This window comes from Solanum stenotomum, chromosome 1 (genome assembly GCF_019186545.1).
Source record: "Solanum stenotomum isolate F172 chromosome 1, ASM1918654v1, whole genome shotgun sequence".
NCBI classification, from domain to species: domain Eukaryota; kingdom Viridiplantae; phylum Streptophyta; class Magnoliopsida; order Solanales; family Solanaceae; genus Solanum; species Solanum stenotomum.
In genome coordinates, this window is record NC_064282.1 from 14,574,473 (window position 1) to 14,589,999 (window position 15,527).

A 15,527-nucleotide genomic window follows, 5' to 3' on the forward strand; every position below is an offset into this window, starting at 1 on the left:
CTCAATTTCTCCTTTTCTTGTTTCATTTTTTTTTCTATTTTGAAATTAATTCACTATTATTATTATTATTATGAACAGTTTAATTACGAAAAAAGTGCATTCTGTTCTATCTTCTTTCTCTAGTTTATCACTATTAGTACTCATCAGTTCCCATTTATGTGGCATTTTTCATTTTTTCAAGAGTCAAACAATTTAAGTTTGACCAAAAATTTGTGCGTGAATCTTCAATTTTTTTTTTAAATGAAATTTATATATTTGTAAACTATGTAAAAGGTACTATAAGTCATAATAATTGACAATTCAAAATAGTTAAAAAATATATAAAACAATTAAAGATAGACTTATTTGAATCTCGAAATTGAAAAGTGCCAGATAGAAGGATTACTATTTTTTTGGCAGGAAAGATCAAAACTTTCATTAACTACTGAAAAGGTACAACGAGTTAGCTACTACAAAAGGTGTGCTAGGTGCACCAGCCTCTACAATGCTTAAGGTTACAACCAGAAGAAAAAAACATTAGAATTAGTTACGTGGTAAAGAGGCATACTCATAATTTTGAGAGGATGAATATATCATTATGAAAGACGGATTTAAAGTATAAATTTAATTGATTTGACCTTTATATTCTTATTAATGAATCCGTTCAACTTTTAAATTCTAAATTCAAAATTAATTCTTACATACATAGCTATATTCCATGTCGAAGCTATTGAAATCGATTGAATGTATGTTATATCATCTAGTACCGTCAGTTTTAACATACACTTGGTTTAATTACATATATAAAAAAATATAGCGCTAAAAAGAATTAAGAATCTTCAATATGATAGGCTTGAAAATTTTGAATGATTAATTAATTCTCATAATTCAATTATTCAATAATGATATTTTAAGATATTAGCTCTGAAAATTTTGAAAGATTAAAACGTCGAAAGTACTACCAATAACTATTAGAGCATACGTTTACATATATAATTAAGTATTTTTTAAAAAAATATAACAATAATATATATTAATTAATAAGAAAAATATGAATTCACGTGAACCCAATAGACTCCCCTATATGTCCCTGGTGCTATCTATTGGGCTGCCCAATTTTGCTCCTGTACACATGTTTTACAACTGGATTACAAGTTGTTGCAAGAGGTGCCTACATTCAATAATGAGTAGTGTAATTATAGTACAAATAGTATTGATTTAGGTTAGTACCTCATTTGCATCGATGTTAATCTCAGTTAGCGTTAGGTTGCGTTGGACCGGCAGATGCAGTCCTGGAAGAATTATTAGAGTTTCAGATTCTAGAGCTCCTTATACTAGTTTACTAATATACACGTTTCTCATATCTAATTTTATTTTTTTAAATTCGTTTTAAAAATATGTTTTTTTAAGCAACTGTTAATTTCAAGTTTTTATGGCATATTTAAAAATATAAGATTAAAGAATATTTTGATATATTTGATGCATTTTTTCGACATTAACAGTAAACTTTCCGAGACGAGTTAATTCTTAAATTTCTCAGCTTGAGAATAATGGAATTTCTGGGGAAAAAACAGCAAAATGGGAAAACTCAAAAAGGAATGGCTATTTGGTCCAGTCTCATTTTTTAGTTAAATAATAACTTTGCATTCTTAGGGTAGTTTATTGTCCCATTAGGAAAAGGGTACGATTATAGTGGGCACTGGGTAGTGGAATTGTCGTGTGTGAGTTTGTTAGCATAGTGCATGGAATATACACCCGGCCATGCTCTTAACTGATCAGTGCTACAAATACGAGTTAATATCTCGAAAAGTCATTCAATTTTGAAAATTTATCTAATAAAGTCAATGAACTTTATTTTGTATCAATAAAATCACTTAACTTGGACTTTTGTATCAATAAAATCACTTAACTAAATTTATTGATACAAATATTTAAGTTGAGTGATTTTATTGATACAAAAATCTAAATTAATTGATTTTATTGATATAAAATAAACTTTAATGACTTTGCTAAATTAATTTCTATAATTGAGTGATATTTTTAAATATTAACTCCTGCAAATACCCATACACTCCTTTATTCACAGATCAAAACCCTAGCTCATTTGAGCTTATCTTTTCCAAAAAATCTGCCATGGCTGATATTGACCTAAAACTCAGGCATTAAGCGAATGGAGTTGCAGTTTCAGTCGTCTGTTACCGACAACAAGCAGCGACTTGATAAGCTTGAAACAGAGCACAACCAGCTCACCTCCACATTCCACTCAATCATGGATGCTCCACACAAACCCCCAAAATTAAAACTTAAATTCCCGGAATTTGACCTTGAAAACATAAGGTTCTGGATAAGGCGATGCAACAGCTGTTTCAAGCTTTGTCAGATTCCAGATCATCTGAAAATGGAGTATGTTTCACTGAACATTAAGGGGAAAGCTGAATACTGGTACGAATGCTATGTTTCGGGCCATGGAGAGTCAGTAATTACTTGGGAGAAGTTCTGTGTGGACATTTGTCAACGGTTTGGTGCTGAACCCATGGCGTAATGCGCAAATTTAACAGTGTTGAACAGAGCGGAGATATGGATGTTGAAAAATACCTAGAAAGGTTTGAGGAGGCCGTGTCCGCCATGATTTCTGCCTATCCCGATTTACAGGAGACGTTCTACTTGTCCTGCTTTATTTCAGGATTGAATCCAGATATTAAGCCTATCCAGAAGCCCTACCACCATTCTTGATGCCTTTCAAGTAGCTAAGCTACAGGAAAAATACCTTACAGTCTTGTATAAGCAAGTGGAGGTTGAGGAAGATGAGAAGAAGGAATAAGATGAAAAATTCCCAGGTTGAATAGCTAATCTCTGCTTGTTTACTTTACTTTGTAAAAATAGGTAATATGTCTTTTCAAATTTGTCCCAAGTCAAATAGAATATGACTGTTGGTGGACAACTACTTTTTTGTTCATTTAGATTTGTAATTCCACCAGTTGTTGCTTGTGTTTAGGTTATTGCTCGTACATTCTACCTTTTTAGACCCCACTTTGTGGATTTCACTGGGTATGTTGTTGTTGGACATGTGATTTTACCTTGTTTATGACACTTTTGGCTGCCGGTAGTTTATCTTTTGATAGGTGAAGTAAATCAACAAGAAAATAACTACTATAAATGTACAAGTTGTATATGGTCTGCCAGTGTAGTTCTCAATCAAACAGGGAGTGACAATTGAAACTTGAAAGAGAGCACTGCTTCTCATAAATATAAAATTATACAGATACAGACATCACCTTTTGAATATGTTGTGCACTTTGACAAACTCTTGAAACGTTCTCTTTTCATTTCTGAAAGGAGTGTGGGTTTCTATGACAGTAACACGTCTGTGCTTTGTATGGATGCAGTGTTCACATTGGGTACTTGAAACAACGCTGAACAATGTAGGACAATTTAGTATAGCTTCTTGGTTGTGACTTGTGATGAGGAGAGCATTATGAACCTGTGATCCCATACTGTGTGTATGATGAGAGGAGCTTACGAAATTCTTATCACTAGTTTTCAAGTAAGACTTCACAAGTCACAAGTTGACACTTTATTTACACTATAAACAACTATTTCCATGATACAATTACTTGAAAAGGTGTTTTGACTCGGTAGACTATATAGAAGATGATATAATTTGACAACATTTCATGTACTCCCTCTTGTGATTTCAGTAATAACTATAGCCATTCTTCTTTTCCAAAGTATGGCTACTGATATCATGCACCAAAGTAGTCAAACCAAGCTCCTTTGCTTATGTGCTTTGTTGCTATAAGATACATTGACAGTCTTCATATAAATTATAATAGGCTGAACCATCTCTCCCTCTTATAGTTCCCTAAAGATCATAGGTTGCAGGATAACTTACAGGTTCTAATTGGGTAGAACAATTCTCAAATGAGGTTGAGCTTTTGTAATAGATTTATAATTTGGCAGGTCTGGGGCATGAGAAGGCTCACTGGAGGGGTATGAATTCTCACTAGGAAATCAAACGCTTGACATTATTTCCTTTCTTAATATTCCTCTATATTCTATGTCACGCTCATGGCTCCATGCATGTGGAGATTGTGAAGCCAATAACGGCCAAATCAGGTTCCTCTGTTTTCTTACTCTCCGGACAAGTAGTTTTGTGCGTTGCCTTATAATGTTGTTCACAGCCTTCAGATAATTGCTCGAGTCATGGTCTCTGAGGATTGTACCACCAGAACCATATGCTGTAGGGACACTTAGAATCTCTAATGGGTGTGGAGAATTCAAAAAGACTCTGAGAGCTCTCCTAGTAAATGCACAACTGGTGCTGTCTAGGGAATAAATGCCACTGCCTGGAGGAAGCAGAGGGTGAGGGGCAGATGACTTCTCATCAGGCTGGATGATGAATATCTTTCCCATTGGAGAGTATAGAAGTTTCTGCAAGAATAAGCACGCGTCCCAGGGTGGGTTAGATTGTTACACAAAGCTAGAAGTAATATTCAGTTGTAAAACTTGGTTCTTCTATGTATTAGATGGGGTTTGAAGTAGCTTCAAAATTTTAAATCTAGAAACAATGTATGAGAGTGTGTACTCACATTCTTATTCAGACAAGGATGGGATCTGAATGTACGATTTAAACGTTTGAGGACTTGGGCCACATGGTTTGGGTAGTTGCATGAAAATGCCCGCGGAACAATGTCTCTATGCATCATCACACTCTGCACATGATTCTCATCTAAACCCAAATCATTGAGCACCTTTTGACCACCACAGAACACAAATGGTGATCCAAAAGTGACAACTGGTAGAAGAGAGGATGGTTTGACGACCTTCCGAGTTAGCAGCATTAAATTGACCAGAAGTGAGAGGCTTCCTCCAAGAGAATGGCCAGTAAACTGAAACTTTGCCTTGTTGCCAAACCTCTGCAGATGCTCCATTATCTCTGGCATGAATTGGTCATAAATTCCTTTTGCAGCTTCATAAATTCCTCGATGAACCAACACATCCATTTCCTGTGACAATGAAATTATTAGTTGCTGATTCAGTTCATCTTTCCCATAATTATAAAAACAAGATTACAGAGAGTCACTTGTGATGCCTACCTCAAATTTGCAGGGTTCAAAGAAGAGATTTGCCTTCCATGAAGCCAATGAGTCTGATCCCTGCAGTTCACACATGGATAACTTGTCAATCTGGATGAACGTGAATAATATCCACACTCGTTAAATTTATATGACACTCTTCCTTTTCAATCCATTCCAAAAAAGAACGGCACCTTTCCATATTTGGAAATAGTTTAACTTTAAACTTTCGATTTCACTCTTAATATGACATTTTTTTATAGCCATTGGAATGTGGCCTGTTTAAGATCACAAATTCCAAAACTCCTTTTTTTCTTAAACTTTGTGGTAAGTCAAACACTGTCATATAAAATGAAACGGAGAGTTTCTTTTTCAGTGTCCCACTTCGATTGCAGATTCAATTGTTTATTTGAGTTGTGCTATTTCACTACACTTTTTCATGTTCCATTGTTTGTCGTCAAGTTTACTAGAAAGGAATTACCTGAATAACAAAACAGCGAGTATATGTGGTCAAGTCATCACAAATAAACCATTCGCAAGGTGAGGACTGAAGTGATTGAAGGTCCCTTGCTGCCTCCAGCTTTTGTTTCTCATCAGCAGCAACCATTGTTGTCATTGTTGAGGCAGCTACATATGCAGCCATCTCTGACTTGTATACTCTTTGGGAAGAGTTGTCTTTTTCATCTGCGGAACACCCTTTGTTAGCTTTCAAGGTCGCATCATCAACTACCAATTTGGACTCACTGCCAACTGATAATAGGCCCTTAGCACGGGATTGGACATAAGATGCTGCCGAGGCTGCTATATCATAAGCAACTAATGGCGGAGGTAGACGCTTATGCTCAATTTCCTCTGTTTTATCTGGATTAGGCAATGAAGTATCTGATGATGTTACTGGCACACGAATTGAATCCTTGTCGAACTTGGCTTTGATAGCCATAGCTTCTGCTTTTTTCACCAAGGAAGATGTTACAAAGTCCAGACCATAGCATCTTTCTAAATCCCTGGCCTGCATATTGGACGAATGATTTTCAATTATTAGACTTGATGAGAATAATTGAAATAGATACTAACTAATTAATCATGCATGTTGATTGAGAGGCTTGAATTGTTCTAGGTCCCTGTTTGATTACATGGCTAGTTTATCGATGCACAGCCATGGTGACCTTATTTAAGATCACCTAAGGCAGGTGTTTGGGACAGTACTGGAAGCCCTTTGTTGAGCACGGGATATGGTTTCCCAGGGAAATCTACCTAGCTTGTTTTACAAAGGGCTATGACAGGATAATTGGCTATCATGGTGGGATTAGCAATCAGACTTCCAGAAAAAGAAAAATATGCACAAAAAACCTTATGTATGTCCTGGATAAGTGAACAAACCTTGATCTCGGGAATAACATAAGCCATGTTGCATAAGAATGCCAGCTTAGAGAAAAGCTTGGAGTCTGACCATGAAACTCGCCTTAACAACCTGGAGAATGATTCTCTATCAATGTTCATCTCGTCAGCTTCCTCATTGTCATCCTCATAGTCTACTTCACAACCTTCCTCCTCGCAGTCTTCACCACTATTCTCCAGGTTGTCTTCACGTATCTCTGCATCATCATCCTTCTGTTTCTTTATCCAATTTCTCTTTAGCTCCACGAGCCTTCGAATCCAATTGGACCTTTTTGTCTCTTCCTCAGTCTCTATCCCTTCGTTGTCATGATCATGACCACTCTCGAAGATAACATCGTCTATGTTAATATCCTTACTGGTCTCGATATCAAACAGGAATGACCGAAGAGAATCAGGGAGGAACGAACTTGACAACTGAATTTTAAAGGGACCTCCTGTAGAACGACTACTCTTCAATTTTGGATGAGTTTCTAAACTCTGGATACGATTAGCACGACAAGACAGGTGATTATCGGAATAGGATCTTCTCATTTGAGCTTTTTCACGAGTCCCTTTGCTTGGAAATGACCTCCGAAAGTTGTCTTGCTCCATCCAGGCATCTTTAGAGGTTCTGTTCATAGGAGTATTCATTATGGATATACAACTACACGCCATGATTAATCGCCAAGAGACTTGATCACTTGTTGTAGCAACCTAAAACCTATACATTAGAAGAAGAAATCAAGGAGAGATAAGTAAGAAGGTCTGTTGGAGGCTTGTTGAATTCTAAAACAGTAAATAAGATGAGTCTTTATAAATAAGCTATTCATGACAAAAGTATGCTTTGTGCACAACGAACACACAAAGGATGATTCTGTTTAACAACCGCAAAGCACAAATTAAAAAGGAATTTGAACATGACTAGTTTATCCTTACTTAGCTTGCCTGTTCTATCAAAAGGATATGGGCATAACAGTAATTGGACCGACCTATAATGAAACAGTAATATAGTACTCCTAGTAGAGAGTTCAATACCAATTAATGTTCCTCCTTGGAATTTACAATCGTTTCATATTTGTAAACCAAAATTTGACTTACTAGAAGTCTTACGTGTGTGGAGAAAATTACCAGAAGTATTATATAACTAGACATAAATAACCAAAATTTCATCTTAAGGAATGTGTAAACTAGAAACACACAAATAATTTGAGATGGAGAGAGTAATTAGGTAGCCATGTCGCTGTTGCATCATGCGTGTGAATACTACATTATCCTTGTGAAGTTCACACGAAAGAGGAACTAGGTACGTACCTTTGTAAAGAACAAATATTTGTCCCCAGCTATGAATATGACATAATAAGCATAATTTTGCTGTCGATTTCTATGTAGAATCCCTCAATTTTAATGTCGAAGAAGAAGATCAGTATTAAACTTCAACAATGGAAACAAATTTGAGCTCCAATCTTTCATGAAAAGAACGATGGCGTTGAATTTTGTATTACTAGGTGATGAATTAGTCTTAAGGAGAAAAAATGGGCACGTGGGGGGCGGTGAGGATGTTGGAATAAACCTAACTATTCCTAGATCTATGCTAGATACTTAATAAGATTTGACTCCCCTCCATTTAGGGGTGTGCATTCGGTTTTTTGGTTTAGTTTTACACTATTCGGTTTGGATTTTCGGTTTTTGGTTTTATAAAAGTGTAACCTAGTTCGATCCAAAATAAATTTGGTTTGGTTTGATTTTTCTCTATTCAGTTTGGCTTTTTTCGATTTGGTTATTCGGTTATGTCAATAATTAATAACATATATAACCAAAGTAATAATATTTAATCCCTTAAATATACTTTCTAATATAAATCATAAGTAAAACTTAAAACACAATACTTATAAGTATACCTATTGTAGATGTAATTCAAACATAAAAGGGAGAAGACACAAGTACCCCTAGACTATGACCGAAATCCCAAAGACACATCTTAACTAAATTAAGGTCCTATTACCCCCTTGAACTCATTTTTTTTTTGTAATTTTGTACACCTTTTGACTTATGTGGCACACCACGCGACTCCACGCAATATATATATATATATAATTCGGTTTTTTTCGGTTTTTATCTTTTAAAATCCAAAACCAAACCAAAAACCAAACAAAGTAATTTATTAATCCAAAACCAATCCGAAAAACCAAAAAACCAATCCAAATAAAATTTCGGTTTGGTTTGGTTTGGTTATTCGGTTTAATCCGAATTGTGCACACCCCTACCTCCATTACCCCTTCCCTCAATTTCGTCAAGTGCACATCTAAATAAGAGACATGTGTTTTATTTAAATTTTTAAGGTCAAGATTATACTTCATTAACAAATATTATAACCATAGTTAAATCAACCAATTTTAAAAAACAACTTCCTAAATTGGTAAGAACAATATATTTTCTATAAATTTGATATTCATTGATTTCATTTTATATTTTTTTATTTAAAATATTAGAATTTTCTTTTATTCCTAACAAACAAATTTAAAACATACTTCTTTTTTTCCCTTCAAACACAGTACGTAGCCACACTTTCTCCTCTTACTAAAAGTGTGGTAATTTTGATATTTCACATTTGTAGTTCTAATAATTTCTAGTCTTTTTTTTTTTAATTTTTTATTTCCCGTTTTTTTTTTTTTTTTAAGGTTTTTGTCTACATTGATAATTATTCACATCTTTTATTTCGTTTTTCTAACATATAAAATATTTCAAGAACATAGTTTATTATCACAAAAAATTGTTTAATTGATTCTCACTTTAAATATCGTACAATTTAATATTTAAGTAAAAAATATAAAATGAAATGAATGACTATCAAAATTTATAGAAAATATCTTGTTCTTACCATGCACATTTAGGGGGTAGTTTTCCAAAATTGGTTGACTTAACTATGATTATAATATTTGTTAATGTAGTATAATCTTGACCTTAAAAATTTAAATAAGACACATATCTCTCATCTAGATGTGCACTTGACGAAATGGAGGAAAGGGGTAATGGAGGGGAGCCAAATCCATACTTACTAGATAGTAGGATTTACAAACTAAATTTGTTTAAAAAATATTTAACTTTTTCTTAAAAAAATAAAATAAAATATTTTTTCAAATTTATACCCTTATTTGTTTCAATTCATAGAATATTACTGAAATGTTGCCAGTAAGAAATATATTTAAGGATATTAATTAAAGGTTATTTATCAATATCCGTTTAAAAGATGTCAGATCAATATAGACGAAGTAATATAAAACGAAAGGAGGAGGAGTCCATGAAAAGTATTTATTGAGAGTTGAGATGAGGATGACACATAAGTGGTTTGATAAGAAAGTAGAAACTGAAGTTTGGGTATGGGAAGATATGTCACTCCTAATTTCTAACTCCTTCATTGACCATATCGTTCTTAAATTACTGTATCCTTGGAGTTATCGTCATTGCGTAAGTGTACATACAGTTTAATAGCTCCATAAATTTCCCTACCACCATACTTAATTAAATATGTTCACATTCGAACTGTATTTTCTATGCTCATATTAATACACCTTGTTTACTTTCTTTTTAGTACATGTTTTTAAAAATATGACAAGTAACATACCTTTACTATTTAGCTTTTTTGGTATATTTTATTTGTGTGTCTTATTCATCATTACTAAATATACACTCATTAATCACTGTTTTGACTAATTGTGTATACGAAAAAATATTACTAGTAGTAATAGTGGAATACTTTAGAACTATTTGTGTAGGTGATCAATATTCTTTAAACTTGCAAAAACAATTAATTTTAAGGGTAAAATGAAAAAAAAAAACTCTATCTTCATTTTTAAAAAAATAATTAATTTTTGATAAACATTTTTGGTAATGTGGATAAGTAATATAACACGGACGGAATAATAATGTTACAAATATATTCCTTTTCCCTTTATATATGAATGAACATTCAGTTTTTGGTATAATTAATATATTGTGTTTCATACAATTTAATTATATTTGTCGATATGGTTTGATATGTTTTTTAAAAAATCAAATCAAATATCATCGATTTCTCAAAAGTTGAAATCAAACTCAAATAAATATCAATTTATTCAATAAATTTGAAACAATTTAAAACCCAACCGCGAACAACCTTAATTTGGAAAGTAGTGACAACTTGAAAACCATAAACTAAAAAAGAGGCTCCTTATTAAAGAACACCTACTACCAGAAAGTTCTTGGCTAGTTAATTAATAATATTTCTTCTATTTTCTTTTACTTGTCCAATTTGTATCTCATCCATAATACTAACTTAATTTATCTTACTCAATAATCCCTGCTTTACCTTATCTCTCGGAGAAAGCTTGCCAACTCTATTGGTTTAGCAATTACATTACGTTAGGGGAACAAATAATGCTCACGTAACTTCTACAAGAAACATATATCTCAATTCAAATTAGTTTGAGTCGATTATATGAACTTTCTGCTATCAATCAACTTTAAGCTATGGGTCAATTAATGGTCACATATCAGATTATTTAAAAAATATTTATATAGGTAAGTCTGGTTAAAATATGAAATTATGTGTGATCTAATAAAATGAAAATTCTATGATTATATAAATATTAAAAAAACTTACTCTTAATTTGTCTCTTTATTATGGCGTTTTAAAGTTTAAACACCTTGCGGCTTGCAATAATGATTGCAGTTCAACTACTTAGAAAATAACGCTCATTAATGCTTCAAAAGTAGATTCTACTCCAGCTCTATAATTATGATTTCCTTTTCTTCTTTTAAAAAGGTATTGAAAAGGAAATTGACGTTCTTTTAAATCAGTGTCAAACTATATAGTAGTAAAATTTAAACTCAATTTTACTCCAAAGCATGGCACATAAATAAAAGCATTAAAAGGAGCTACTATATGTTATGCGTGTTAATGAAGTGAACCATCTACTAACAAACTATATCAGCATTTAAGAAGAACAACTCCATCAACATTTACTCATAATATTGACCACAAGACCAATAAGAACAAACTTTTTAAAAAAACAGATTTTGTCATTTCTGAACAATTCAATGTACCAAGTCCATACTGAAAAATATGACAATTTAATATTGGTTTTTTCTTTTCGGCGCTACTCCAAATATACAAAATTTATTTATATAACTAATTCGTGAGAATTCTTAGTAATTCAATTAATTGACTATTTAAACTCTAGTGAGGACTCGATTCCCAAGTTATGACCCCCCCTTACCTCATTTTTTTTTTAAAAAAACTTAAATGAATCACAAGGCAAACCTATAGTCTATTTTTTTTTTATAAAATAGATCACTCAGAAATATTGAAATGTAATTATATCTTTAATATATCAGTGATACTCAGAAATCATTTTTTATAAAAAAAAATTGTGGAAAGAAAAATTTAAATATACTAGCATGAAGCAAAATATAAAAAAATAATTACCTGGAAATATTTTATGATTGATTCAACGATCGCATACGATTCCACACGACTTCTGATCAGTTGATCAAATCAGATTCCAAAATCCGCCGGAACAGAGAAACCAAAATGCCATCAAATTTTCGCATAAATCAAATCATCACGTTGAACAGAGAACAGCAGAACCAGAGGAAGAAACTCTGATCACTCAAATTAATCTCTCTGCCGGAAAACTTAGGAGAATTGGAATCAATTTCCTCCCTGATAAAAGTCAATGCGTCTGCAGAAGGGGAAAATTTAGTACATTTCCAGTTCGAATAATGAGGTGAGAAGCTCTTGCCTCCAACTTTTAATCCAAAAATCTACCACAAAGAGCAGGAAGAAACAGATTTTTTTGTCAATCCGAAAATTAAATATACCTGCAAATAGATGATTAACATACAATGCTGATACAACTCCCCGGAGCAGCTTCAAGTTTCGATTAAATCAGATCTTCGAAGTTCCGATTGCGAGTTTTTCTTAATGAATTAATTAAATCTCCGACGCCTGAACCAGTCGTAACCGATAGCTTCAGAAACAGAGGAAGAAACTCCGATCTGCCGGAAAATACCTCGAAGAAATCGGTTCACTATCATCCATCACCGAATTCAATCAGAACTCTCGATTTTTTAATTAAAACTTACAAGAAAAAATAAAATGTTGTTTAGATGCGTATTGAGAAAAGTGAAAATATTTGGTACATTTTCAATTTTTCATGTGCGGAGAAAGCACATGAACACCAAAGATGTTTCACTCTCTCTGCTAATTAGTGTTTACTGGGAATTACTACTACTTAATTATATAAGGGGCATTGGCAGGGTGGAATAACAAAAACCAGCTTAAGAGAATCTTGTCACGTGGCGATTGAAGCGCCTTTGAGAATCTTCACCTTTCATTTGACATTTTTAACCTTGGCATTAACCCTATTTCCTCGCACTTAATTCAAATTTTAAAGTCTATTCTTATATTGTTTTTATATTAAAATTTTATATGTAATGTTTGTATCATATATATGATAACATCTATAGTATAATTCAATATGTGAGATCTGAAGAAAGTAATGTGTGTGTTGTTTTAGTCATATTTTATGAAAGTAGAGAGATTATTTTTAATAAATTCACAATTCAAATTAAATAAGTCTAATAGAAATTAAATATATAAAGTAAATACAAAAATGATGAAGATCATTTAAGTCACTAAGAAAGAAATAAATATTCATTGTTCACGGTGAGTGTCCTAACAAGGGGAATATTTAATTCAACCTACATCTTGGAGATCAAGTCCTATTAGGAGTATATTTAGAGACCACATTTAATAATAACTATATCAACTTAATCAAATAGTATAGATATTACTAATAATTAGTCAACAAAGGGTATTTAAGTCATGAAACAAAATACGACAGGTGATAGAAAGAGTATAATCGAGAAAAAGACATAGAAGGGTAATTCAGGTATTAAGTAAAGTTGGCGCCAAATGTGCGGTTGCATGCAGCGGAACAAGGGTGTCTCTCGCCACCCGGCTAATGTTTCCTGACAGATATTTTTGCCTATCTGGCAACCAACCCAAATACCCAAAACAAACAACAAAAAGAAAAAAAGAAGCAAAACTACTTAATTAGTTTGTTCCTCATAGAAACCATGCAAATGAAAAGGTGTCATGACACATTTTATTTTATTTTGAATTTGAATTAACAAGTATCCTCATCAATAAATCCTCTATTCAGGCATTATTCACTTTTACGTGTGAACGGCTGACGACTGACTTTAAAAGTAGATCAATATTTTAGGGTTTTATTGATTTGGTTTTTTATCATCGTATTTTTTATTAGAATTAGTTTGGTTTGTTGTATTTGAGTTGAAAGTTCGAAAGGTGAGAGATAGAGCTAGACCTTAAGATTTAATTTAAAGTCATTAGTAAATTTAACTGCATGAGTACGTGGTCTTTCACCAACCATCGTGTACCTCCATGAGGTAGGAAATTAGGGGCCGATAAGGTCAATGTATACTCTATCCTCTATAATTCACAAACCTCACTGATAGGATTACACTGATCGCGAATCTAAAATTTCTTTATTATGGGTGCACTACTTGGAAAAAAAAAGGGAGGTAAGAAATGCATTAAGTGGAATTGATCCCTATTCCTTTTGATAAATTATTAAGCTTTTAACCGAGTGCACCCTCAAGTATAAATATAGTATGGGTGCTACTAGATAATATTAAATAAATTCTAATTTTTATATATATATATATATATATATATAATATCTAATTTTGTGAAAATATCACAAGTTCACGTGCCCATAAATTACACGTACAAGGTAGTCACATTATTTATTTGGGCATGTAAATACTGTGTAATGGTATATAGATATTGTTTAAAAAAATTGGTAATAAGAGTGTCAATAAAACTACATGAGTGCAAACTGCAAAGTATTGTGTTGATCTGCCAATTTTTAAAAGTATCCCAATTAACAATGTCTTTGCCATAATACATTAATGGCTTTTCCTATTTTCATTTTTTTGACCCTTTATATTGTAAAAACTTAAACAGAATTAAAAGAAAAGGACCTAGAAATGTAATGACCTATACAGGGTAAAAAATGCTACGGTTAATTAATATGCAAATGAGAGAATATTTATGGGTGTGTTCAGTAGGGATAAAAGATGAAAAGTAAGTGAATTTCTGGATGAAAAAAAACTATCCTACATCCAATAGAAAAGTTATTAACCTTATTATGAAGAAACTTATTTTTCTTTAAAAAAAAATTAGCAAAAAACCTAATCAATCGAACAGAAAAATTAAAAAATATTTTCTTGAACCGCCTGTTTAGTTTTCAAAGAGAAGGTCACTATTTCATTTCAACAATACATACAAAAAAGTGGGAATTCCCTCCAAAGTAGGAGCAATCGTGCAAGACATAAAAACCATTCAATTTGGTTAGAATTTAGACACCATTGTTGCCTACACGTTAGCTCAAAGTTCGACAGGAAGAAATTGGATGAAGGTTCATATAATTTTTCTTAAAAGAAAAAAGGCCAAATATGTCTTAAAAATACTCGAAATTGAGAAGACATATTTCTTTTGAGAGTAAGGTAGTTCACCAAATATTACGAGGACGATCATCATCAACACAAGCTACATTTCTATTTTTTAAATTATCTATCCATCTAGATAAATGCAGTCCCAAGAACTATAATTCTCTAACTAACTAGATACAGAGTGAAGCCTGATAGGGTCTTTATCAAAGTATAATACTTCGCGTATGTTCTTAATAACAAATGAATCTAAAGGCAAAACAAATGAGCTTTCAATTCTTGTATAAGTTGCGTCCAAACCTGCAGTGTACATGTTCTCTTCCGTATTAGAAGATGAGTGTCGTTGTAGCTTTAGTCTTAGTTGGATCTTCTTTCTTCATTAGGTCATTGCATCCAAATCGAAAATCAAGTTCCTTGATTCTGAACTTGATACCATTTTCCAACTGCAAACACCAAATTTTTTTTAACAGATAATGTAAGCTCGCGCCTTCATGAAACAGATAACTGTGATAAGGAAAAAGTTACCAAAAAGGACTTGTATTGGTAATATACGAGGAACATCTACAGAATTTAATCAAA

General features: G+C 32.7%; 1 protein-coding gene and 1 long non-coding RNA gene across 2 annotated transcripts; both read right to left on the reverse strand.

Annotated features, from left to right (window-relative positions):
* Positions 1-3,199: 3,199 nt before the first annotated feature.
* LOC125850363 (phospholipase A1 PLIP1, chloroplastic) lies at positions 3,200-7,304 on the reverse strand. The gene is made up of 5 exons (XM_049530219.1): positions 6,435-7,304; positions 5,536-6,063; positions 5,076-5,135; positions 4,569-4,985; positions 3,200-4,410 (listed from the first exon to the last, which is right to left on the reverse strand). Exons 1-5 carry the CDS (start codon positions 7,104-7,106, stop codon positions 3,991-3,993), a joined length of 2,097 nt encoding a protein of 698 aa, XP_049386176.1. The 5' UTR covers positions 7,107-7,304; the 3' UTR covers positions 3,200-3,990.
* A 4,650-nt stretch (positions 7,305-11,954) lies between these two features.
* LOC125850803 (uncharacterized) lies at positions 11,955-12,612 on the reverse strand. Its single transcript, XR_007444848.1, has 2 exons — positions 12,291-12,612; positions 11,955-12,151 (listed from the first exon to the last, which is right to left on the reverse strand). It is a non-coding gene; the product is annotated as an uncharacterized LOC125850803 (long non-coding RNA).
* Between the last annotated feature and the right edge of the window lie 2,915 nt (positions 12,613-15,527).

Bases quoted from the DNA above. Each gene is read 5' to 3' on its own strand.
- LOC125850363 (XM_049530219.1), bottom strand. From the start codon at position 7,106: ATGGCGTGTAGTTGTATATCCATAATGAATACTCCTATGAACAGAACC. The intron at 5,136-5,535 runs GTAATTCCTTTC...TGTGAACTGCAG, and splicing joins CTCGCTGTTTTGTTATTCAG to GGATCAGACTCATTGGCTTC. The intron at 4,411-4,568 runs GTGAGTACACAC...TTATTCTTGCAG, and splicing joins ATCCTTGTCTGAATAAGAAT to AAACTTCTATACTCTCCAAT.